This window comes from Coenobita brevimanus, chromosome 6 (assembly GCF_032717465.1).
Source record: "Coenobita brevimanus isolate Jiangsu-jjx chromosome 6, ASM3271746v2, whole genome shotgun sequence".
NCBI classification, from domain to species: domain Eukaryota; kingdom Metazoa; phylum Arthropoda; class Malacostraca; order Decapoda; family Coenobitidae; genus Coenobita; species Coenobita brevimanus.
In genome coordinates, this window is record NC_136959.1 from 53,246,815 (window position 1) to 53,273,501 (window position 26,687).

Sequence of the window (26,687 nt, forward strand, 5' to 3'; positions counted from 1 at the left end):
ATGAAATTGTACAGTCACCCCAAGAAGTGATGGCTGAGTTATAGATTGCTTCAGTCACTCTGCATGGTCAGGTATTCTGTGAAATCTTAGTGAAAAAATGGTAAAAATTCTGTACCATTGTTACATCATATTGAATAAAATACTCAGTATATCATGCTAAGAACTATGTAAAATGAATAACGTAAGGCAGTGACATCCGAAGTTAACAAAGATACGTTTTTCCAGTTTGAATGCGTAATGTATTACTCCACATGTGGTGCACAATGTACCCCTGTGTTCCTGATGGATTACTTCCCAGGATTTCAAATACACATGGTCTAGTTTTGAATGCCAGTTGAAGAAAATTTTTGTGTCTGCAATATACTACTTGCTGTTCAAATCTATGATGATGATATTGCAACAGTAAGGATGCCACAACATTGCAATTGTTCTTGGAAGAGATACACTGCCCAAGGTAGCAGCTAGACCATTCTGCCTTTTAGTCCTTGTCTTTCCCTTGGCTCTAATCATTGTAATTAGCTTATTTATTTCCTTTTGGTGAAAAATTATTTTCAGTTGTAAGGAGGTATGACAGATTTTACCTTTTTCTTGTACATTGTGCAGTGAAAAGGACCAAAACATGGGTTTACAAACTCTTGCAATGCAAAAGCACATAATTTTGCCACATCATTTAATCTGTAATATCATTATATCAGCTTCTATGTCCTGCTTAACAGAAAATTCTGATTTGGAAGTTTTGAACTCAGTGAGTTGTTTATGAACCTCTGCATTTTATTACTCTTGCCAGTTGTTCATGCAGTGAGGATACTAGGCCATGACATAAGTTTGGCAGTTCTTTCTTTGCATTTCATTCACTGATAGTTCTCTGGCTAATACTAAGTCTTCCAGAGCTTTTTAAAATGGAAAACTGGCCAAATGCATTATGATGACATCTTGTATCTGAGTAACAGTTGTCTCCATTAGTGTTAGTCGATAAGCCAGCTAAAACAGCATGCTAACTTACGCTGCCTTCCCGCTTTCTGTCGTCGTCCATGGAGACAAAAGAAGTGGAAATAAAGATTTGAAATTATTCACTAGTTTTCTAAAGGAAATTATTTTATAAATAGTAATGACTGATTTGAATTGTTTATTGAATCTCCTTTCCTTTCATTCTTATGCTAGTAAAAATTACTGCATGTTACCTTGCTAGATTTCCACAAATTATTCCTGACTGTTCCTGAGCAATAGCTTTGAAATTTCATTTATTTCTGTTTAGGATTTCCAATTATTATTACTAATGAATTATTTCCTACAATTTTGAAATGCCCCAGTATTTTGGCATTTATTTATTGTTTTCTGTTACTGTTTAACAAAATAGGTTTCATATCTTAACCCCTTAAACGCGGCCGTGAACAGTTGACCTCCCCTGAGTGGCGGGGTTGTATTGCGGTCTGAGTACCTGTAGGAAAATATTAGCCAAAAATCAGAGATTAACCCTAGAACATTATACTTGGTATGGCAGATAGTACTTACATTCAGCTTTCTCCAGAGACAGGTGTTGAGCCTTCGTGGACTACCCAAGGACTTGTGGAGACTTGCAAAGTTGGGTAACCAAATCTTCACTTTCACACCTCCAGCAACCCGGTTTCCCCTCTACCACAGCCTCATTCTGTCACAGTAAACTTTATACTACAATGTAAAGGTAGTTTGGAATCCGTATTTGTACAATAAGCACTGAAAATAAGGCTAAAATCAACGGAGCGTACGGCCGACATGCACCGCGGCGGCGGTCTTCCTGTCACTCAACAAACATTTCCATTTTCACGGCTAAAAACATGTATACTACATTATTTTCAATCATATTACTTCCCAAAAGATCACCCCGGCGCGCTTTTTATTCTGCCTTACGCCCGCCACTTTATTCTCGTTCCTGTTGGCCACTTGCACTGACTCGGAAGAGCTAGAACTCGCCATAATGTCACTTTGAAAGCCTGCAGTAAACTGACGCTAAACAGGGGCAAACCGTGAGAAAAAAAGCTAGTGTTACAACTGGGGAAACAAGCGTTTCCTATTAGCATAAACTGCTTGTGAGAGGAGAGCGCAGATTTACAGTTCTGAGCACTCAGAGCGCTGCCATGTATCACAGCCAGGCTGGCCGGGCCGTGGGGGGGGGGGGAACGCGATACTTGGCAACAACTGAGGTCAGTAGTACAAAGGTAAAGTATGCTAATTGTAGCTAAAGGGTGGTGGTACTGATAGACAATACCAGCTGGAGCCTGCTTGCCCGCGGTTATTCAAAATTTACTAGAATCGCAAATGCGACGATCCGCCGTTATGTCCTTTTTGCCGAGCGTCGCAAACAAGACGATCCGCGTTTAAGGGGTTAAAGATATAAGGAAGAGTACATACATTATTGCTGACCAAAATCTTCTGGATACTCTGCCATCACTTCTTCCTAGAGTGACTGTACAGGTGTACCATTACTGAATTATTGTGCAGCGAAAAGCACTGCTACAGGGCAAAATTCTCATGTTATGGTCACTATAATATGACCACCATCATCATAATTGTTGTTGTCATCTTTGTCAGTCATCAGTCATCATCAGTCATCAGTCATCATTATCACATCATCATCTTAAAAGTAATATTTGCTTAAATTTGGAGTCAGTAGTGTAAATTTGGAGCCAGTAGTATCCAGAAATAAGATGGAAAGAGCATAGAATTAGACTCAGTAGAGTTCCCAGTCAGTAGGACCACACAGTCATTTCTAACGTCATTCAAGCCTTTGAAATCCTGGCTACATATCACAAGCAGTAGTTTCTGTGTTATTTATATAAAAAATATATATATATATAGAATTTCTTTACAGATGCACTTCATATGCACCTGCTGGATGTAATCATTCACTTCATTGCCAAGTTAAAAAGAGGGTGTCAGAATTGTCTTGTGCTTCTCGGTACATACTGTACCTCATGAATCAATCTCGATCCTTTGTCATTTCCTTAGCTACCTGAACTTCCATGCCTTACTTTCTCGCTTTCTCATCTGCTACCCTATAAATCCACCTTTTTCGACTACTATACCTCACACCATCTTCAAACTGGCTCACTTATATCCTCCTTCACCTCCCTTCCATCCATTCTCTCAATACTGACATACGGTCTAAGCACACACTCATCTGCCCTTATATCAGTAGACGTCATTAACCTGCACCTTTCATGAATTTCACTTTTTATCCAATCCATTGTACTCAACCCAGACACATTCCTTGATGGTCCCATTTCCATACTGACTGTCTTGAATTTTCACTTATGCATACCAGAGCTTTAAAATCATTCATAATTGTAGGCACCAGTACTCTTTGTGCATTCCTTTTGGAGCAAATTAAGAGATTTATTCTAAATCTTGTTAGCATCTTTGATCACTGTGAATCAGGGGCATGATAAATAACACCAATGACAGAGTAAACAATCCATGCAGATTGTTTGGTATCTGTAGGGGTCACTGCAACTGAATGTACGGTATTTTTACTTATGCAGTCACGCCCTGGTATGCAGTGGTTGAGTATATGATTATTTGAGAGAACGATCGATAAAAACTTATACACATTTTCGAGTTAATAACATAAATAAACCTGTTATTTTTGAGGTGACTGAGAACAGTGATTCCATGCAGATGCATGCCATCTGTGCCTAGCAGGCTAGCGGTGGCACAGATTGCATCATTGTACCATGCATCACCTATCCCAAATGGCAAGCACTTTCCTGGTTTCACCAGGAATTGTGTAAAGGATATGTAGGGAATGTGCATATACAGGTATGCACGTTCTCAACACAATAATGTGAGGTTGTGTAAATGTGCATGGTCATTGGTAGTGCTGTGACTGTGATAGTCAGTGAAATTGTCAGGTCAGTGAGTTGTATTGAGAATATGCATGTATTCACATTTTCTCCACAGAACTGCAAGGATGTGTCTTAATACATGGTCATTGGTTGTAGTCATTGTTACTTCAGTCTTTGTACTGGTCAGTGAAACTATCAGGTAAATGAGCAAGGGAGCCAGTCAGAGACAGAAGCCAGCCAGTTCGGCATTGCGGTGCCACCGAACATGTCATACTTAAATCACACACCCACCCTTACATATTTCACTAAAGTCCTGACAGAAGATATAGCGTTATATAGATATGTGTTTAGCAGTCAGTGGAGCAGTGGACTAGGTGGCTGTGTGCATATGAGGATGGGAGAAAGAGCAGCTTGGCAGTGCTTGTTTACAGTACAGTATCTACAGTCTTGAAGAAAAGTTAACCGACAGTTTTCTCCCAGCATTGAGCACTCTTCCATATTTCTTTTTTCGTCCCAGACAACAGTGTATTCTGATTTCTAATACTGTCATATGTAATTTATAGGACTGTAACAAAAATAGATTATGTGTAATTCATATACTGTAGCTGTGGCAGGAATAGTATACGTAACACCAGCCATAGACCACCTGGTTGTGAAATCAAAATTTTTCTCATGGCTGTACATATTCGTCAGGCTTGGCAGTGCTTAGCTGATTAAACCCTGCCCTTCTGTTACCTGGTGGGAGGTCTGTAACCCCCACACAGGTATATTTTGACCATAAATGAATTTCTAACAATTTCAATCCAGTCTTACAGAATAGTTGGGCATTCTACAAATAGCAAACAAATACATAAACTTCCCATTTTACTGATGGTCAGTTGAGGAAGGAGGACTGAGTGTGTGAGGGGCCTGGTGGTGGGGCTAGCAGGGGGGACTAGTGGCGGGAGGCTGCGAGGGTTGCCACTGAGGGAAAAGTGAGCCACAATTTCCCATGTGGAGGAAAGACTTAGGCCTAGTTGGCAACCTCAACCAGTCTGGGTCGCGCACCTATGCAAAGAATGGCGCAATATGACAAAACATTTATTTATGTGAACCGATGTGCCCTTCATAGAGAGATAGCACAATTATCTAGGCTATATGGTGTGAAGGGGTGCCTGAATAGTCCAAAATCACGTTTAATCTGGTGGAAACAAAACACAGGCACTGTTAGACTGATTTATTTACCAGTAAATGTACACTTTAAGGAGCAGAAAGACATTACCAATTCAAGTCATATTCCTGCAGCTTGTTTCTGTATTTTTCTGACTATTTCCAGTTTGGTAAATTGCTTTTTCCTGTTGAAAAATTTTTTCCCTGTTATTATCATCACATTCCTGCCGTACCTATGATTGTTTCCAGCGCAGTGGGAGAAACTCAGCATACTCAGAGTTGGATTTCATTTCCCTATTTCCCAACTGGAGTTTAGGTTAGGTTAAATTATTTGGTACAGTTATGCTAGGTTAGGCCAGGTTTAGGTAAACACTTAGGTTAGAACAGTCCCTTCTGCCATTAAGTTAAAAAATCAAACGAGTTGTCACAGCAGAACAGCCAAAAACAATGCGGAAACAGATTTAACAAAAAAATCTATTTACCAACCCAGAAATATTCAGAAAAATATAACAGACTATCAGGTAGAACTGATTTGGTAAGGTGCATCTACTGCTTAAAGTAAAACATATGTTAGCCCCCCTCAATGGCCGTGAGTTCAGAAATTTGTGTGCTCCTGTGGCTGGCCTCAGGACCATTTTTTCAGAGTTTTAAAATTAATTTCTTTTTCTTACAGATGTGAAAAGACTCGTCTTGCACGCCTGACCTTTTTTTTTTCTCTACTCTAAACCTGTCCTGTGATTTGCTGTGATTCGTGAAAGAATTAATAAAATTAAGGTGCATGTTACATTAGCCTGTAAACATATGGGCGAAAACATCTAGAATGAAGTGACCAACTGCCTGCTTGAGATGGTAGAGTATTGTCATGTAATCATGCCAGTGACCTTTGTTCCCGTCCCATAATTGTTCGCGGTTTTTTATAGCTCGCCTTAACTCAACGTCAGTGACACTGGTACAGTAAAGCATTGTCCAAGGCCGGCAGCTATGAAGGAGTTAATGGAATACATTATTGTTTGTATCAGTACTCTCTCTCTTACACATACACATTAGAATGAACAAAAGAATGAGCAGTAAATGTACACTTAGTTTTAAGGAGCAGAAATAACTGTATCCTCAGTCAGTCTGAAGTTTATTGGGATGCACGTTATTGAACAAAAAATGTAGAAGTGAATACTAACTTACGAGAACACATGAGATAAAAGAGTAATTTTTTTCTGTTTAGCAGACATTTTTGTTCCATTTTGTGCGCTAAAATTGTGAGACCCATAAATTTTCATATAAGTAGACAGCTTAAAGACCTTACCAATTCAGTTCATATTCCTCTACTTTGTTTTCTGTATTTTTCTTACTATTTTGAGGATGATAGATTACCTTCTCTTGCTGGAAGATTTCCTCCCTTATTATCATCATGTTCTTTAAGCTATACCTATGATTGTTTCCGGCATAATGGAAGAAAATTCCTTAGCGTAGTCAAAGGTGGATTTCATTTCCCAATTTCCCAACTGGAGCCCAGGTTAGGTTGGGTTAGGTTAAATAAAATTATTAGGTAGTTAAGCCAGGTTAGGTTATCAGTTGCCTCACCAAACTTCACCCCATCACCCTTGTGATCAAGTTATGCGCAGGAGGCGTGGGTGGGGGGTAGACTCATGCTCGGTTACCCGTGACTCGCTCGCTAGCAGTCGGATGCTTGCTGTTTAAACTGGAGCTATCGTACAGATAATTTTATGTATTATCATACCACTGAACCATTCGGTCACTGCCCGGATATACCGATACCTGGATTATCCGAACCTGGATAATTGAGCTTTCACTGTACATGTAAATAAAAGTGAACTGTGGGGTAGGGGTTAAATGTTGCTGTACGTTGATTTTCCTAGTAACAAAACTACTGTGCTATTGTCACGATTATGTAAAACACTCCATCACTACTTTGGTGACCATACAGTAGAATTTGTTCAAAGCAGTTTGTTCAGTCGAGAATACTTAATGAAGAAAACTTTAAAATGTAAGTTAATGCAACTTAACTGTCGCGATATTCAACTTCATTACGAAGTGGATGTTGTCAGAAAGGTGCTGTTTGGTTAACTTTTTGAACCGAAGTGTTAAATATAATGCTTTCTCCTTGTACAAACCCAGGTACTTTTGGACATAAAGTGTATTGCATTTTTTTTTTTTCAACTGATGTTCATTTTCATTTTTGTTTATAAAGGCTCCAACATTCTTGCCTTGGTCACTTAACCCCTAACAGGCAGGCGACGTTATATAACATCTGTGCGTGAGGAGGCGGGTGTTGTTATGTACAGTAGTGTCTGGCCATTTTCTGTCCCAATTTATAGGTGAAATTGGACGATATGGCATCCTGGTCACCTACAGTCCTGATAAGTAAAATAGAATATACGTACATAAGTTGTAGTGTTATAAGTGTTCAAGTGAAACAGAATATACATACGTAAGTTTTGTTGTTATAAACGTTCAGGTAAAATAGAAAACCCATGCATAATACTTTGAAGACACTGAACTGTGTAAAGAATGTATAAATGATAAATTTAGTGTTCAGTGGTGAAGGAAAAGTACATGAGTGAAGAGTCCACTATCCTCACCCTAGGCGCGCCTGGTGATAAGCTGCGTGCATGCATTCCTCCCTTGCTCCTCCCCTTCTCCTCCTACAGCCAGCAGAGACGTATTGCCACGTAAATAACACCTCTTACCTTCGTTTTTCATCCATTTTCATCGATTTATGCATGTTTAGGCTTATTCCTTGATACCTTATATGCTGCCCCACATCATCGTATAATTGATGAGTCGCCCTCCCATAAGGGGTTAATGGGGACTCTCCATGCTGCTTGATATCTGGCAGCCTCTCTATTCAGTCCCTTATCTCTGAGGTCAAACTATGTGACCTCTACGCAGGTCTTTTTCGGTCTGGTGAAACAAAAAGTATTTTCCGATGCCTTCTTTTTTTTTTTCTTTTAATCAATTATATCACAATTTTTGTGATTAACAATACTTAATAACTTTTCCTTTAATATTTAGAAACCAGATTACAGGTTGGGCATTATGTGGGAGGCCATCTGATAGACATAATGGGAGATAGTACCTGGTGGCCCAGACTTGGCAACTCATGTCTAGGGTATGACAACTAGAAAAATGTATGACAACTAGAAAAATAAGATATGGAGAACAAACAAGTTTTTGTGAAATTCTTTATTCCTTGGGGTTTAAGGAACATCATCGTTTCATTTCATTTTTGAAGGCACCAACATGCATGCATGTGTTGGTATTGGTCACCTAATGGCGGCTCTCCATGCTGCTCAATCTGTGGCAGCTTCTCTCTTCAGTCCCTTATCCCTGAGGTAACACTCAGTGACCCCATCCCACTTCTTTTTCAGTCTACTTCACAACCCTACCCCCAACTTTAACACTTCTCACTTTCTGTACCTAATTATCATCCCCCATCCTTTCCACATTCCTAAACCACCTTAGTCTACCTCTCTTCATCAACTCTTACATCATAAACCTAGCCCCCAGGCCTCCCAGTCAGGGATGCACAGCACATCCACCTAATCATTGTCATTTTTTTATGTTTGAGCCTGTGAATATCCTCTTCCTTTACCGCCCAGGTCTCACTACGATACAGCATAACACTCCTAACACATCTATTCTATCTATCTATCTATCTATTGCCAGATGCCTCAATCCCGTTCGGGGTGGCCACAAACAAATCACCTCCACGTCGCCCTATCCCCTGCCATTTCACTTCCCTGCTCTCAGCTCACACCCCCTTCTCTCATATACCTCTCCATCCCATCCCTCCATCTCATCCTTGGGCTCCCCCTCCCTCTCCCCCCTCCACCTCACTCTCATACACTCTCTTTGTCAGTCTTTCACCCTCCATCCTCTCCACAAGGCCAAACCACCTCAGTGTATTCCTCCTAACACTCCCTATCAAAATCCACATCCACACCACAATGCTCCTTTATATCCTCATTTGTCAGCCTGTCTCTCCATGTGACTCCACAGGCTCCTCTTAAATAACTCATTTCCACTGCTGTCACTCTTGACTTGTGCCCTTCCAACAACGTCCAAGCTTCACTTCCATATGTTAGAGTTAGTATCACAATACTGTCATGTACAGGAGTAACTTTTTCACTTCCATGTTCACTTCCCTGTTTCTTATCACTGCTTTCAAGAAACCAGCAACCTTTCTTCCCTGCTGTACCCTTTCAAGCACTTCACCCTCCAAACCTCCATCCTTACTCATCACACTACCCAAGTACTTAAATGTAATCACATTTGCCAATTCCTCACCATCCATCCTCACTGTACATTCACTGACTTCACCTCTCTCAAGGACCATCACTTTACTCTTCCCCACATTCACCTTTAGATTCCGTTTCTTACACACACTCCCAAACTCATCCACTAAGCCTTGCAGCTCCCCTTCGTCTTCACTCAACAACACAATATCATCTGCAAACAATAGTACAGGGAGTTTCCAAACACTACCCTCTCTCACCAGGGCCACTCCAACATCCACTACCCTACCTTGTACCTCTTTTATTACCCCATCCATGTACAGATTGAACAACCATGGAGACATGACACATCCCTGTTTGAACCCAGTCTTCAAAGAGAAAAATTCACTCGGTTCACCATCCACATGCACTGCAGCCTTAGCGCCATCATACATACTCTTCACAGCATTCAACAACTTCCCATCTACTCCATGCTGCATACAGAGATCCCTTGGGATGGAGGGAGAGCCCTCTCAATGTCAGGAGAGGCAGCAGCTCCCTGAACTTCTTCCAACTACTCTTACTCTAACCACAGAGCCAGCTCCAGCCCCACCTCCAGCACATAACATGTCTCCCAATTAACAAAACTCTTTCACACACTCAAGAGTCTCACCAGCAAGTTCATTCCTTTCATGCCTGACAATCTCCACATGCTCTCCCTAACACACCACCCACAAGAAATCAGCATTTTCTCGCAGTCTACCTCTAATACCACTACATCACATATGCACCCACATTTCACAGACACTGCACAGGATAGAATTACTTCCCACACCCATGTGGCAAATTGCACATAGCCATTCTCCCTGTTCCTTGACAGTACTGTCACCAGCCCTAGATACGATCACTTTTGTCCCCGTGAACACTGGTGTAGTGCAGTGTGTGATGTTAAATGATGGTAACTTTTTTGTGTGTGAAATACTGAAACTTGTGACTTGGAAAACACCCGCAGCCCCAGGGGGGACCCTTGGTGATGACTCTGACTGGCCTAGGACATTCTTCAGGTAGGTTGCAGATGTTTTGTGTGATTTTAGGTTGTGTGGCCCTTGAACCCCTCCCTGTCCCCATTGAATCCATGTTAAATTGTCCTCAATATGAGATTTCTTGGAATGTGATCTGTTTTCATTTGATATAACACCATTGCATGCAGGGGCGTGAATGTTCAGTATGTTTTTTCTGTATTCTTAATTATATAATGAGAATGCTTAAAACATACATTAAAGCATTTAACTATGGCATTTGAAGTAAAAGTTGCAGGAACTAAAAGGTTCATTAGTATTGAAGAGACAAGTGAGCACAAGATCCAATCGATTTATCCTAAAAAGTTATTAAGATTGGTGGATCCAGTTGAATTATCCTAAAAAGTTATTAAGGTTGGTGGACACCCTGAACCCACTTTTATGTACACACCAGACTGGGAGCATTGAAGTTTTAGTTCATGGTATTTCCGTTTGGCAGTTGATGGTAGATAGGGTTGCCCATCATCCGCTCATATCCACTCTCTTGTTGCAATGCTGCCAGCTTCTTCCTTCACCTTTATCATTCTTTTTGTGTGTCTCCTCATTTATCTTTCTATTTTCTCCTATCCCATTTGTCACTTTTATTACTTTTCTTTCCACTTCAGGTGACTGTGCACTGAGTGACAAGTCCAGTGGTTTCTTGTAACTCAGGAAACCATTTACAACACTGGTTGGTAACCATATACAGTAACCAAATAATGGGGTAATGTGGGGCCTTCAGTGGTTCCCATGTTAACTGGATAGAGAGACAACTGCAGTGTCCATCCAGGAAACAAACATCCACACTCTTCCCTGCACCTCACTGTGGTGAGGTTCTCTCTGCTGCAAGGGAACATGGGTTGTCTGTGTGGTACTGCCCTGCAGGACCAATTGCTTTCCTGCAGCAGCTAAGTCTGCGTGGCCAGATGGACCAAGGTTACTCAGCAACAGCAACAACTTTTGCTATTTCTAGTCGTAGTACAAGGTACAGTGTGAAATACTTATACGTCCTTCATTTTTAATATCCACATATTCATAACATGTGTCTTGCATCACAGAATTCGCAGTTTCTTATGGATCTCCAAGCAGTGTTTATTGATGACTCCAAGCTCAGTTCGCACCCAATTATTCAGCCTGTTGAGACACCAGACCAGATTAACTCCATTTTTGACACAATATCATACAATAAGGTTTGGTCTCTCTGTCTCTGTCTGTCTGTCTGTCTGTTTGTCTCTCTCTCTCTCTCTCTCTCTCTATCAATCTATTTATTTATCGATACTATATATATATATATATATAATATATATATATATATATATGTATACAGTATATTGTATAAACTAGTTGTGTATATGACTGTTTGTCAGTGACTTAGAGGAGAGGATGATGATCACAAGCCTCCATACGTAACGTACTGTACCATTATTCAGCACAGTACAGTATATTTTGTCGTAAATAATTTTTCATGTTATTAGCATAGTGGTTTTGCCTTACCTGTGCCTGCTTGGTCTGAGACACCTACCACATTTTTTTTTTCTCCCTAGATAAAGTGAGTATGAAATTTATTTGAATAAGTTAGCTTCTTTTCTGACTCATTTAGTATCTCTTTTCCTCACTTTAATAAGGCCATTCATACCCAACCTCATAACATGTTGATAATTTTTGCTGTTTTTCAACAGGCTTAGGCCACTACAAGGATAAAAGGTAAGGCTATATCAGGAACATTAATGAATACAGGCAGACCCTGAGATACGACACCCCTAGATGTGATACCCCAGCATAGCAATGGGAGTAGAACTACCACCCTACCCTTCAGAACAATGGCCAAATCCCAGTATAATGATGGGTTTTGTTTTGTTTTTTTAACCGATTTTGATGATATTTTAGTCTTAAGTTTTGTGTTTAGATTGATTTATAAACTGCTTCTGGACTTAGGTTAATGTGTTTTAGTCATAGGTGGGGTGAACATTGTCATTTTGGGGTACAGTTTACTAAGTTTGATTTTTTCCAGACTCATTTTTTATGATTTTCAGATTTTATTTTTGGGTTTAGGTGAGTTATAAACTGCTTTTAGGCTTAGTTTAGCTTGTTTTAAAGCTATCTGAGGGTTTAGGTTAGCCAGAAACTTGTTTTTGGACTCATTTGGTTGGAAGTAGGACTTGGTTGGGGGCAAATCCAAGGCTCAAAAACACATCCCTATACTGTACTTTATGTGTTAAATCTACCCCGAGATATGATACCTTGCCTAGCGATGGGTTTTTACTCAACCAGTTACATTGTTAAATGCGTATGCCTGTAATTTTAGGAGAGAGACATTTGAATTCATTTTGATAGAGAGGCATGTTGTGCTTGAGGTGATGACGGTGTTTCTTATGCAACGAGAAGAGAGTTAGTATCCTCCAGCCCCCTCACCTTCCAAAAGGCTACAAATGCTGATAGCCTTTCTGAGGTGTCATCGTTAGAAAGGATTTCAGCATTGTGTTGGTGAGGAAAGTCACTGAAACACTGATTGGTATAGAAGGCTTTTCTGTAACATCACCACACCCATTTCAGTGATCAGGGAAGACGCTTTCATTTCCTACTGCTTAATTACCTTTGATATAGATACAGTACCCTCGCATCCAGTACGGTATTTTTGTCAGACAGTACTGGTGTACTGGACTAAATCCGTACAGGACAAATAACGGACCTTATGGGAAAAATGAATAATGTCTGACAAGCCTCGAAGAAGTCCCCCCAAAATTCAGCTTAACTACATTTTGACACAACTAAGAATTTACCAACTTTTAAGGTGAGTGGTAATGGGCTTGGGAGGGAAGGGGGAGGGGTTTCCGGGGCTGTAAAAGGTCCTACTGACCCCCTGGAGGAGGGCCTTCAGGATCCTGAGGAGGCCTGTCTGCCTGAACCTCCCTCATAAATCCCTCACAGTCATGCACTGACACATCATCGTCTTCATCATCAGGGGAACATGCAATACTGCAATTTGACTGGCACACATCACGAGTCATGAGGAAGGCATACTATACTTGTGCGGCAGTACTAGGGAAATGTTCCTTGGTGTTGGCCATCTTCCCATGCACACACATAGGTAATAGTGCTGGATGCAACACATCATTACTAGAGAAGAACTCCGGATTTGGCCCATTATTCGCGGCCAATCCATACCAGTCCAACAAATCCGTACTCCAGTAATAAATTATCTTATTTTTTTGCCGACCATACTGGATGAGAATAGTACTGGACAAATGCGTCCTGGACGCGAGTTTACTGTACTTATAAATAACAGAAGTGACATTTGTGAAATGTAATTAATAAAAAATCCAACAAACTTTTGTTGTTGCTGGAGGTGGGAGTCATTAAGGTAGGTGTTATAGTATTGAACCATGCGTCATTAAACATTCTTGCAGTCAGTCTTGGCCAGGAAGCTGGACATAGGCTGACTGATGAAAGTGCAGATATAGTAGTACTGCCATCAGGTACGAGAAAATATTACGTTGTCGGTGCCTGGTCAACAGATTTCTTGACGTTACTTCACAATTATTCTCTGAATTATCATTGGGCGACCAGTTATTTCATCACACATAAAATAGTATGTCTGCCTGTGTACCATACATGTCACTCTGGCTTGGATGAGCTGAAAGTTTGCCACAAATGATATACTATTTGATATAGTATAGAAGTTCAGCAGTTCAGGTGGTCAGTGAATATGTTTCACACGTGTAAGGTAGACTCAACGTTTTGTGTATAAAGTAGTGGTAGGTTGGGGTGCTCACCATCCACTCACTCAGTGTATTGCTGCTTTGGGTGTCTGCCCTTTCCTCTCTTCCTTCCTCTTCTGTCTTTCCTTCATTTGTTCCTAATCCTTCTGCCCACAGGTAACTTTACATTTCTTCTTCTGTCATTCTTTCCTTCATTCTTTCCTCTTCCTTTCGCCTATTGGTGACTTTACAGTGAGTCACAAGCCAAATGATTTCCTGTACTCCAGGAAACCATTTTTTATCCTGGGTGGTAATCATATAACCAAATTATGGCACCTGGTGATCTAGTGGGTAATTAAGGTGCTCCAGTCAGATTGAGCCTGTGTAGGTTGGGGTTATTGCTCATGTAATGCTACTCAGGGATGAGTGAGGCTGGTCCCTCTCATCTTAAATGTTGGGACCAACTTGCCTAGCCCCGGGCTCCTACGCTTCCCATGGGGCAACATAGGATTGGATGGTGGATGGATGGATTAATATGTTTTTGATACTGATGATGCCATAACTATACTGTACCCTCTTATTTTCCTTTCATAAAACTGGTAATAGTGAAGTGCAGGTAGAGGTACAGGGGTAACATCAGAATAGATTATGCTTTTAATTCCTTCAGCCCAAGGATATATTGTATTATTTTATTTCTGCAGATGTCAGATGATTTTATTCAGCCATAGTAAAAGTTCCCTAGGTTGATGGGATGGAAACAATCTTCATTAACTCCTTGAGCCAGAAGATGTCTTACTTTATTCACTTTAATGACAGATTTTTTTTTTTTTTTTTGGCATAGTAGAAACCCCTTGAGTTGAGGGAATTAGAGCTGTATCTGGCAAGTCTATCTATCTGTCTTTTGCCAGACATTTTAATCCCTTAAGGGATGGCCACAAACAAATTGCCTCCATGTCACCCTGTCCTCTGCCATTTCACTGCCCTGCTCCCAGCTCACTCCTCCCTCTCTCATATACCTCTCCACTCCATCCTTCCATCTCATCCTTGGTCTCCCCCTCCCTCCCCCCCTCCACCTCACTGGGATACGCTCTCCTCGTCAGTCTCTCACTCGCCATCCTCTCCACATGGCCAAACCACCTCAGTGTGATTCTCCTAACACTTCCTATCATATCCACACCCACACCACAATGCTCCTTCACTTCATCATTTGTCAGTCCGTCTCTCCATGTGACTCCACATGCTCCTCTCAAATAACTCATTTCCACAGCTATCACTCTTGACTTCTGTCCCTCCAACAAGGTCCAAGCTTCACTTCCGTATTTTAGAGTTGGTAATACAATGCTGTCATGTAGTAACTTTTTCACTTCCATGCTCACTTCCCTGTTTCTTATCACTGCCTTCAAGGAACCAGCAACCTTTCTTCCTTGTTGTACCTTTCAAGCACTTCACCCTCCAAACTTCCATCCTTACTCATCACACTGCCCAAATACATAAATGAACTCACATTTTCCATTTCCACCTCATCCAACCTCACTGTACATTCATTGACTTCACTTCTCTCGAAGACCATAACTTCACTCTTCTGTACATTCACCTTTAGATTACGTTTCTTACACACTCTCCCAAACTCATCCACCAAGCCTTGCACCTCCCCTTCGTCTTCACTTAACCAGACGGTATCATCTGCAAACAACAGTACAGGGAGTTTCCAAACACTGTCTTCTCTCATTAGGGCCACTCCAACATCCACTGCCCTACCTTGTATGTCTTTTATAACCCCATCCATATACAGATTGAACAACCATGGAGACATGACACATCCCTGTTTCAATCTAACCTTCAAGTAGAAAAATTCATTCATTTCACTATCCACACGCACTGCAGCCTTAGCACCCTCATACATACTTTTCACAGCATTCAGCAACTTCCCATCTACTCCATATATTCATAATACTTTCCACAATCCTTGTATGTCCACCCTGTCATATGCTTTCTTCAAATCCATGAAGGCTGCATGCAACTTCTTTCCCTTCTCCAGAAACTTTTCCACCAAAGATCTAAGAATGATATACACAACCTCTTCCTTTCCTAAAACCTTCCTGTTCTTCTCCAGCTAATTCCTCTGTTATATCCCCAACTCTGTCAGTAAGTATTCTACCATATACTTTTCCTATTATACTAAGTAGACAAAAGCCCCGATGATTACTACACACTTCCTTTTCCTCTTTTCCTTTGTAGAAGAGAATAATAATACCTGACTTCCAATCCTCCGGTACTCTACCTTCCTCCCAGGCCAATCTGCACATCTTCCACATCCATTCTACTACTGTCTCTCCCACATGCTGCAACATTTCACCACACACGCAATCAATTCCTGGGGCTTTCCCCATTGTGACTTTCTTCATTACTTCCACAACTTCCATCCTGCTGATTTCTTCCTGTTTTCTCACCTCCCTCCTTCTCCCAGCCATTCCCAGCCACTTATACTCATGTTACTTTCATTCTCTATGTTCAGCAATTCCTTAAAGTGTTCTCTTTATCTGCTCACTTTTTCTTCCTTCTCCTTTAGTAATCTACCATTTTTATCTTTCCCCAACTAACTTCACTGCCACCCTGTCTAACTCTCTTTACCTCTTTCCAGAACATTTTTTTACATTCCCCCCACTTTACACTCAAATTTCTTCCAAATTCCTCATCCACTGTCTTCTTACTCTCAGACTAATCTTTTCACCTCTCTCTTCCTTTCTACATATAACTCTCTCTTCCGTCTCTCAACTTCTTCCATGCCCCTGTTTCTCATCCACTCATTATATGACTTTTTCTTTTGTCCCACAGCTTGTCTCACCTCTTCATTCCACCATGCTGTTCCTTGCACCACCTTTCGTCTTCTCTTCACCCCTCACACCACCTCACACGCTGCACAGATTTCTTCTGTGAATATCTTGCACACGCTTTCCACGTCCCCCATCTGCTCCAATCCATATTTACCCAATCACTTCTCCACTACTCTCTTATGTTCTGCCTCTCTCTCATCCTCTTGTAACCTTTCCATTCTCCTTGCATATACTACTGCTTATTTAATGCTCTTTTTATGAGTTCTGTGTGTTTGCTTGTTATTCTGCTGTTTGCAGCTTTCTCAGGCTGGTGATAAATTAATTGGTCAGCTGTGAAGAATGAGCAGTTTGAAGTGAAAATACCGTAGATGTTTAATCATCAGTTGATTTGAAAATAAGCTGCATTGAATGAGGATTGCATGTACTTTATATTTACTTTCAGTACCAGCATACTGTTGATTTTGAATATTAATTCCATGGTTGGTGGGGGCACTCAGCATCCAGTCACTTGATGTAGTGTTGCTCTCAGGTGACTCTCCTTTCCTCTCCTTCTTCCTTCTTTCCTCCCTTCCTCTTCTGTCTTTCTTTCCTTCATTCTTTCCTCTTCCTTCTGTCTACGGGTGACTCTACACTGAGTGGCCAGCCAAATGGTTTCCTGTACACCAGGAAACCATTTACTATGCTGGGTGGTAACCACATACCCATATTATGGCATCTGGTGGTTTAGTGGGTAATTAAGGCGCTCCATTTGGATTGAGCAAGTGCAGGTTTATATCCAAGGAGTGGTTGGGGTTTATTGCTCATGTAATGCCACTCAGGAATGAGTGAGGCTGGTCACTCTCATCTTAAATGTCAGGACCTGGGACAACACCGGATTAGAGGATGAATGAATGAATACTGTGGTACACACAAGCAGGTTGTGCAATGAATGAATGGTCAAAACAGAGTTGAATGCATTAAAAAGGGGGGGAAAATCAACCCTGGACACTGTACATTCTTCAAATGATGTCCTGTCAGTAGAGAATCACTCACTATTACAGTGCATAGGTTAAGTAATTGAGTTTAATTTGCCGTATGTGGAAAATGAATTGCATGGAGACAGGAACACAAAGGGGAAGCTTGAAGTGCTGCAGGTGGTGGCAGCATTGGCTCTCTTGTAGTGGGAGAAGTTGTGCAGGTGCTTCCCTGGTTACTTTTAGTATCATCAGCATACTGTTAATTTTGAATACTAATACTGTGGTACACACAAAAGTGATAGGTGGGGGTGCTCACCATCCATTCATTCAGTGTAGTGCTGCTTTGAGTGTTTGCCCTTTCCTCTTTACCATACTTCCTCTTCTGTCTTTCTTTCCTTCATTCTTTCCTCTTCCTTCTGCCTATGGGTGACTCTACACTGAGTGACAATCCAAATGGTTTCCTGGTGTACAGGAAACCATTTACTACTCTGGTGGTAACCATATACAGTAACCAAATTATGGTGCCTGGTGGTTTAGTGGGTAATTAAGGCGCTCCAGTCGGATTGAGTCTGTGTAGGTTTATATCCAAGGAATGGTTGGAGTTTATTGCTCATGTTATGCCACTCAGGGATGAGGGAGGCTGGTCACTATCTTCTTAAATGTCAGGACCAACTTGCCTAGCCCTGGGCCCCTGTACTCCTCATGGGGCAAAATAGGATTGGATGATGGGTGGGGTGGATGGTACACACATATAGGTTGTGCAGCGAATGAATGGTGAAATCAGAGTTAAATGCATTAAAAAATAAATATCAACCCTGGACATTGTACATTCTTCAAATGATGTCCTGTCAGTAGAGAATCGCTCAGTATTACAGTGCACAGGTTAAGTAATTGAGTTTAATTGGCCACATGTGGAAAATGAATTGCTTGGAGATGGGAGCCCGAGGGAGAAACTTGAAGTGCTGGAGGTGGTGGCACCAGTGGCTCTCTTGTGTTTGGAGAAGTTGTGTAAGTGCATCCCAGGCTGTTGATGAGAACATGACTGGGGTGTTTGTTAAAGTGTTGATCAGTAAAAAAGGTAAAAGCAGAAATTAGGGGGAATTACTAACCAGCCTGACTGCACCCACATCTATTGTCAAACAGGGAATACATGCATAGGCCATTTTCTGTTTTGGATAATCATTTTGATATGCATCAGTTGTTGAAATTATGGAAATTATGATACTCATCATAATGGTCATCTTTATCATCATCATCATCCCCTTTCCATTTTACGTGGAAGGAAGAGATCCAGAGATAGGAACAGGAAGTGGAACTGTCAACAGTCTTCAGTAAAAATTAGCCACACATTCATTTATGCATTCTTAAAGCCTGTGAAATGCTTGTATCTGCATTGCAAACCAGATGACTCACACTTAGCTGCACTTCATAATGCCTGTGAAATGGAGTCATTCCATCAACTGTCCTTTTAGAAAAGAGGTGCAGCTACTGTCATGTGCATCTCCCTACGTGTCTCATTCATCCGCTTGTGTCCCCTGTCAAGTCCTTCACATGCTCACCTTACATACCTCACTTATTCATATATTACTATACATTATCCCTCCACTTTCTTCCTGGACTTCTATACCTCCTCTTACTATTCTCATAATTTGGAATAATCAAAATTGGGACAATATGACAAGATTTCGGTCTAAAACATTATTGTCTTCCAGAATGATTTAATGGAGAGAAAACCATTACCACAATTCTCTTTCTGAGAAAACTAAATACTGTATAACTTATTCCTTTAGTGACTCTTGGTGAATCTGACACCCTGTAATATTCACAAGTAGTCATCCTCTCATAAAATTAACTTAATGCAGTATGCTGTGAAAGTTGATGATGAAGGGAATAACTAAGGTAGCTATTAACCCATTCATTGCCATGACATTGTGTTTATCATATTTTAGTTACAGCTTGACGGTTTTATGCAGCTTGCTAAAGGTAAGATGTTGTGATAAGATGAGAAACCATCTCCATCAGATTCAATATGATACAAATTTTGTTCTTGCTACCATCAGATGATTTATTCAACTAAGGGTTGAGCTATAAGTTTAGTCAGGTTTCTTAAATGTTCAAAATGTTTGTGGGAAAGGCTTCATCTTGAATTCATAGTGAATGACATCTTCAAGTTTTCAGTTTGTAGTGGTTGCTGTGGAAAGGGTAATCTTTGACTTTTCCAGAAAGTGTCACTCTTGCACTCATTATTGATGACTTGTGATAAAAGTGTGTTATTGTATTGTATGTATATTTTTGTAGCAAATTGTATTCTGCTTGCATGTGCAGCCATTTGATGTTTAGTCAGCTGATGAACAATTTGTTAAATTTTGCACCCTGGGCAAATGAAGATTTTTTTCTCATTTGTAGGTATTTTCCTTTCTTTATTGAAAGATGCTCAGTAAAGAGTGTAATATATTGAAAACTAGATTCTTTTGAATGCAAATATACACCAAGAGCATCTCCATTAACAGGGGTGCGTAATGTCTCCATGGCTGTTTAATATATATATGGATGGGGTCGTAAAGGAGGTACAAGGTAGGGCAGTGGATGTGGGGGTGGCCCTAATGAATGAGGGTGAGTTTTGGAAGCTTCCGGTGTTGCTATTTGCTGATGATACAGTATTGTTGAGTGAAGATGAATGGGAGTTGCAAGGTTTGGTGAATGAATTTGGGACAGTGTGTAGGAGGAGGAAGCTGAAAGTTAATGTAAACAAAAGTAAAGTTATGGTGTTTGAGAGGAATGAAGTCACAGAGTGTGCAGTGAGGTTGGATGGTGAGGATATGGAGAATGTGAGTGCATTCAAGTACTTGGGTAGTGTGATGAGTAAGGATGGAACTTTGGGGGATGAAGTACGTGAAAGGGTACAGCAGGGAAGGAAGGTTGTTGGCACACTGAAAGCAGTGATGAGAAATAGGGAGGTGAGTATGGAAGTTAAGAAGTCACTGCATGATGGTATTGTGATCCCTACCCTGACGTATGGAAGCGAGGCGTGGACCTTGCAAGAGGGGAACAAGTCAAGAGTGAGAGCAGTGGAAATGAGTTACTTGAGAGGAGCATGTGGAGTGACATGGAGGGACAGGTTGACGAATGAAGAAGTGAAGGAACGTTGTGGGGTAGATGTGGATGTGGTTGAAAAGATTAGGAGAAATACACTGAGGTGGTTTGGACATGTGGAGAGGATGGAGAATGAAAGACTGACTAAGAGGGTGTATGTAGGTGAGGTGGAGGGAGGGAGAGGGAGGGGTAGACCGAGGATGAGGTGGAGGGATGGAGTTGAGAGGTATATGAGGGAGGGGGGGGTGAGTTGGGGGGAGGGGAGTCAAATGGTGGGTGACAGAGTGACTTGGAGGCGTTTTGTCTGCGGCCACCCTTTGCGGGATTAGGGCGTCGGGCTATAGATAGATAGATAGATAGAGATGCAAATGTGGCATCCATCCAGGAACAAGACCTCCATGCACATCACTCTGCTTGGCAAGAGTAAGGTGCTGTTTGCTGCAGGGTAACATTGATTCACTACACAGGCCAACCCTGCACACCACCACCACCACTACTACTACTACTACTACTACTGTTACTACTACTACAACTTCTGCTACTACTGCTACTGCTGTTGCTACTACTACTACTACTACTATTACTACTATTACAACTTCTGCTACTACTGCTACTGCTGTTGCTACTGCTACTACTACTACTACTACTACTACTACTGCTGCTGCTGCTGCTGTTGCTACTGCCACTACCATAACCAACTACCACCACCACCACTGCTACTATTACTGTACTGTTACTACAGCGACTACTACTACTACATTAACTTTTGGCCGTGTTGCCACAAAAATAGAAATATTGTGTGTGAGACCAGAGAGTCTTTGATACTTAACCGAGGCAGTACATGCTGCATGTTTATTTCTTAGTCATTCAGTCATATTGGCAGCTTCGGAGTAAGTTCAGTGAGAAATGATTCGGCAATGTCATGCCTTCACTCAGGAATAGATAAAACAAACCAAAAAAGCCCATCAGAAAAGCTGTGTTTTGACATTAAATCAACCTTTACCTAAGCAGCTTAGACCTCACTTAACCCTATCAGGTTTCATCTCCAGTCAGGTTATGTCTTTCCAAGAGCCTCTCTCTCACTGACCCGCATCTTCGCACTGTAATATTTTTCTTTGATTGGTCTGTTCAAATATACTTTTCATGATAAAATGGTGGTTTTGGTGTCATTTTAAAGCTGAGTAGTTGTACTTTATCGTAGTATGTTCAAAAAAGGAAAACAAAGAAAATGAAAAGTCAAAATGATGAGTTGAAGTTAGGCAAAACCAAAAATTTTATACCTTGCTGTGGAAAAATATTCGCCAAGAATAAAGTAATAAAAGTATATAAAACTGGCTTGAACCATGCAAAACTATGATAAATTACCTTCATAATGATATATAATTTATGGCTATTTATGCATGTTATTGTGGCTATTTATGTATGTTATTATTGCTATTTATGGATGTTATTGTACAGCAAAGCAAAAGAAAAATGATGCTCAATTTTGTATGATTCTCAGCGGCATATTTGCTTAGTGATCTTTTTCTTTGATCAGTCTTTGTAAATATGCTCTTCATGATAGAATGCTGGTTTTGGTGTCATTTTAAAGCTGAACAGTGGTAACTTATCATAGTATGTTCAAAAGAGGAAAACAGAAAATAAAAAGTCAAAATGATGAGTTGAAATTAGGCAAAAAACACAAATTTTATACCTTGCCATAGAAAAATATTCACCAAGAATAAAGTAATAAATATATATAAATCTGGCTTGAACCATGCAAAACTATGATAAATTACCTTTACAATGATAAATAGTTTACAGCTATTTATGTATGTTATTGCGTGGCAACGCAGAAGAAAAAGGGTGCACAATTTTGTATGATTCTCGGCTGCATATTCACTCTGTGATCTTTTTCTTTGATCAGTCTGTGTAAATGTACTTTTCATGATAGGATGCTGGTTTTGATGTCATTTCAAAGCTGAATAGTGGTAATTTATCATAGTATGTTCGAAAAAGGAAAACAAAGAAAATAAAACTCAGAATGATGAGTTGAAGTTGGGCAAAAACTAAAAATTTTAAACCTTGCCATAGAAAAATATTCTCCAAGAATAAAGTAATAAAGAGACAAAGCCATGAGTTATACTAGCTGCCCAGTACCCACTTTGCATAGAGCAAGCATTCCATGATGTCATGTTCGAGAATCTGTTATGACGCTTAAACGTGATTTATGGTGAATATTTTACAAAAGTATCTTAAAATGACGCGCAAACACTTCATCAGAAGCCCAGAGGTTGGATTTGAAATGACGTGAAAATGCATCATCAGAATCTTTAAGGGTTAACATTAACCTGCCATAGCACCTTATTTTAATTGATGGGATGATGAAGGTGCGATGTTGCTGAGTCTTTTCTCAAGGCACTCGATCTGACATTGCCAATATGGCTGGATGACCAATTACTGTATGCATATAGTGGTAGGTGGTGGTGACCATCATCCACTTACTTGATGTAGTACTGCCTACTTCTTCCTTAGCCTTTATCATTCTTTTTCTGTGCCTGCCCTCCTCTCTTCCTATTTCTCCCATCTTTCCTGTCACTTCTTATTGCTTTATTTTCCTTTTGAGGTGGCTTTACATTGAGTGACAAGCCAAATGGTTTCCTGTAAGCCAAGAAACCATTTACAACGCTGGGTGGTAACCATATAACCAAACCATACGTGCTCCCTATGTGTCAGCAAGTGGGCTGGTGGAGGGTTAGTGCCCCTTCCCATAAAACAAATAACACAAAGTCAAATGGCCACCCCTTATGGGATTATGACGTCTGGCAATAGATAAATAGATGTTCAGAAAATATCACATACAGTCTACTCTTACTTCTCAGTGGTACAGTCATCACAGGATCAGATGACAGGAGAGCCATGGTGTAAAGCAGAGTTGCAAGAAAATAGGAAATATTGCCTGGGGTGCAAGGGTTAAGGCCATTTCACACCGGATGTGATGCTAGCTTTGCTGTAGATGTATACTTGTAGTGCTTAATATGTTGTGGATGTTTTAAGAGACACTGGTCGCTTAGTTGTATCATTGCAGCCATGGAAGGCAGTACTTGGTGGTCCTGTGAGGAGGAGGAGGAGAAACAGTTATTTTTGTAGTGTCAATAAATGTGTTGCAGAGTGATATAGTTTTGGTAATGGTTCAGGATTCCCACACTTCTGTAACTGTACATCTGTATTCCTTATATTTGTGGGAGTGACCATTGTTGGTAATGTGCTTTCCTGTGTTTGGTACTGGTGTGCGATGGGTGCATAGGATGGGCAGCTGGTGGTGCGATGCTTGCAGGGGGTGATGCAATTGGACTCTAAATGCAGCTCCCATCCAATAGTTCAGAAGGTGGACTCAACTGACTGCATCAGTGCAATGTTTGATGCCATCTCGTATAGAAAGGTTGGTAACATGACTTCCAGTGAAGATTGGGGAAAGTATTTGTTCCAGACTTCTTAAAAGTTTCTTTAGAACCAATCTGTGGAGTATGTAATTGAGTACGATAGTACTGTAAAGTCTGTTCTGCATTAGTGACATGTAAAGTATGGTAGTTTTGCATTAGTGTGAGGTTGACACAACATAGTTAGATGAAACTTTAGATGTAACTTCCTAATTCATTTAATTCATGTGCATCTACTTTTGTTGGTGTGTTTGTTATTGTAATATATGTGAACAGCTGTTCCCCTTACTCTCAGGGGTAGAGTATAGTGCTATGTTAGTGAAGGGGAGCCAGAGGTATATGAATGGGAATGTGTTGGCAAAATGGAGGGCAACTTGGAGGAAGTTTGTTTGTAGTCAGCCTCCAGGATTGAGGTGTCTGGTTATAGACTGATAGACATATAGTAGAGGGTACCCAAAGCAAATTATATGAATTTGAGATTAGCAAATGAGGTGTTAGAGGAATTGAAACGTTTTAAATATTTAGGGGTTGTAATGTACAAATGGAAGAATGGATACCATGGTAAGGTCAAAAAGAAAACACCTCACGAAAGGAGAGCAAGTCAGGAACTGAATGGTGTTTTGAAACAGGCACTGGTTGGCATTGAAATGATGATATTGCTGTACAGTGTTATTATACCAGTTGTCGCATACAGTCATGACTTATGAACTGGGAGGGAGAGATACTGAATATTTGGTATATGAGTAGCTGAGATATTTTTCCAAGAAGAGCAGTTGGATAGAAAATGTAGGCTGAGTTAGCAGTACTGTAATAAGATCTATGAAGGTAAGGAAAGTATGCAGTGGGATGAGGTGAGGTGAATACTGAAATTAAATTGTCAGTTTGAACATCTGAAGAGAATGAATAAAAGTTATTGACAAAGCAAATGTTTGAAACTAAAGTTATTTGTGGTACAGTATTGCAAGAGGAAGGCTTCTAGTTATGTAAAAAAAAAAAAAGAAAAAAATTGTAGTCAATGGATGAAGGCACAGGCAAGGTAAAAAAAAGTTGTTGGAAAGAGCAAGAAAGGTATGTATGGCCAGAGCAGCCTGGTAAATCTTTAGTCTTGGCCTCAGCTTGTGGGTGAGTTCTAGTGGAGAGCAGTGTGTTGGGAAGGTACACATATTATAGTTATTATTTACAGGATGTTCCACCGAAAGTTTATCACGGAACTTGTTTTGTTCGCTATATACTATCCATCCACTGATCATCATCCTCTTCCTTGGATTTGGTAATAAAGTATTTGCAATTATTAATACAATATTTCAGCTACCAGTGATTATACTGAATAATATAAATGATTATATGCTTTATATTGATATTCATCTTTATTTTTGAAAAGTAGAGTGAACAAAATGCTGACACATGTTTAGTCTCAGCATACAGTTACCTGTGAGTTACAACCCATTATTTCATTCATTCAACACACTGCACCACATCACAGGGATCATCAGTGTTGAGGATGCTTGAAGACTTCATGGGTGAGAGTTACTTCCAGGCAGGCATCAATTCCTTCTTGAAGAAGTATGCCTATGATAATGCAGTAACACAAGACCTTTGGACTGAGCTAACTGCTGCCTGGGCTGGACAGGTTCCTGATGGAGACAAGGTTTGTCTTTGCTTCTTGTTCAGGTTTGTCATGCATGGATTTGTTGTACATGGTAACAGAAATTGTGATCTCAGTCCATTATACATGAATTTTGACATAGTGTGTGGTTTTAGCATATATGTAGGACATTATAAGGCATATTAACAGCACTTCTTGAGAAGGTCCTGACATTACAGGTGGATATGGTGGAGGGGCTACTAGGGTCACTGTACCCTGAAAAGACCATAGTCTGTTTAAGACTATGCCATAGGTGTAACAGTATGACAGGTTTTAGATACATCCAGGTGTGCTAGTGAGACTCCAAACATCAGTTAGATAACTCAGGCTGTCACTTCTTATCAAAGATCTGAATACAGTATAGTTACTTCACATTGTTAGGCAGTGAAAAGAGATCTGAATTCAGTTTGCCGATGTTAATGCAGCAGCCATTGCTAAGGGAGAGTGGAAATATAAGATGTGATATCTAATGTGCATGAAGTGTGGTGAAGACAGTTGAAGGTAGAGTTATTATGAGTGTATGCTGGCTTACTGTCTGTGTAAGTGAAAGCACTGAATATGTTCAGCAAAGGGAGATGGTCAGAACCAGGTCCACAAGGCTGGTGAAACGGGAGCTCCAGCTTCAACTACAACATTTCCCACTTTTAAAATATGGAGTATCTCAACTGGCATCAGGGTTTGGAAGTAGATGACTCTGTCAAAAGAGTTGAGTATCAGTTGTATGAGCCCTGCATAGGTGCTGATTTGAATTACCGGTAATCAGGAGACATTCATTTCATTAT

At 40.5% G+C, this 26,687-nt stretch overlaps 1 protein-coding gene across 1 annotated transcript in view; it reads left to right on the forward strand.

Annotated features, from left to right (window-relative positions):
- The window catches only part of LOC145399708 (glutamyl aminopeptidase-like), a 254,613-nt gene that overhangs the window by 110,000 nt on the left and 117,926 nt on the right, over positions 1-26,687 (forward strand). Inside the window, exons 9-10 of the mRNA XM_080272257.1 lie at positions 24,128-24,262; positions 25,744-25,908. Coding sequence (XP_080128383.1) covers positions 24,128-24,262; positions 25,744-25,908 — 300 coding nt within the window. The remainder of the gene's footprint in view (positions 1-24,127; positions 24,263-25,743; positions 25,909-26,687) is intronic.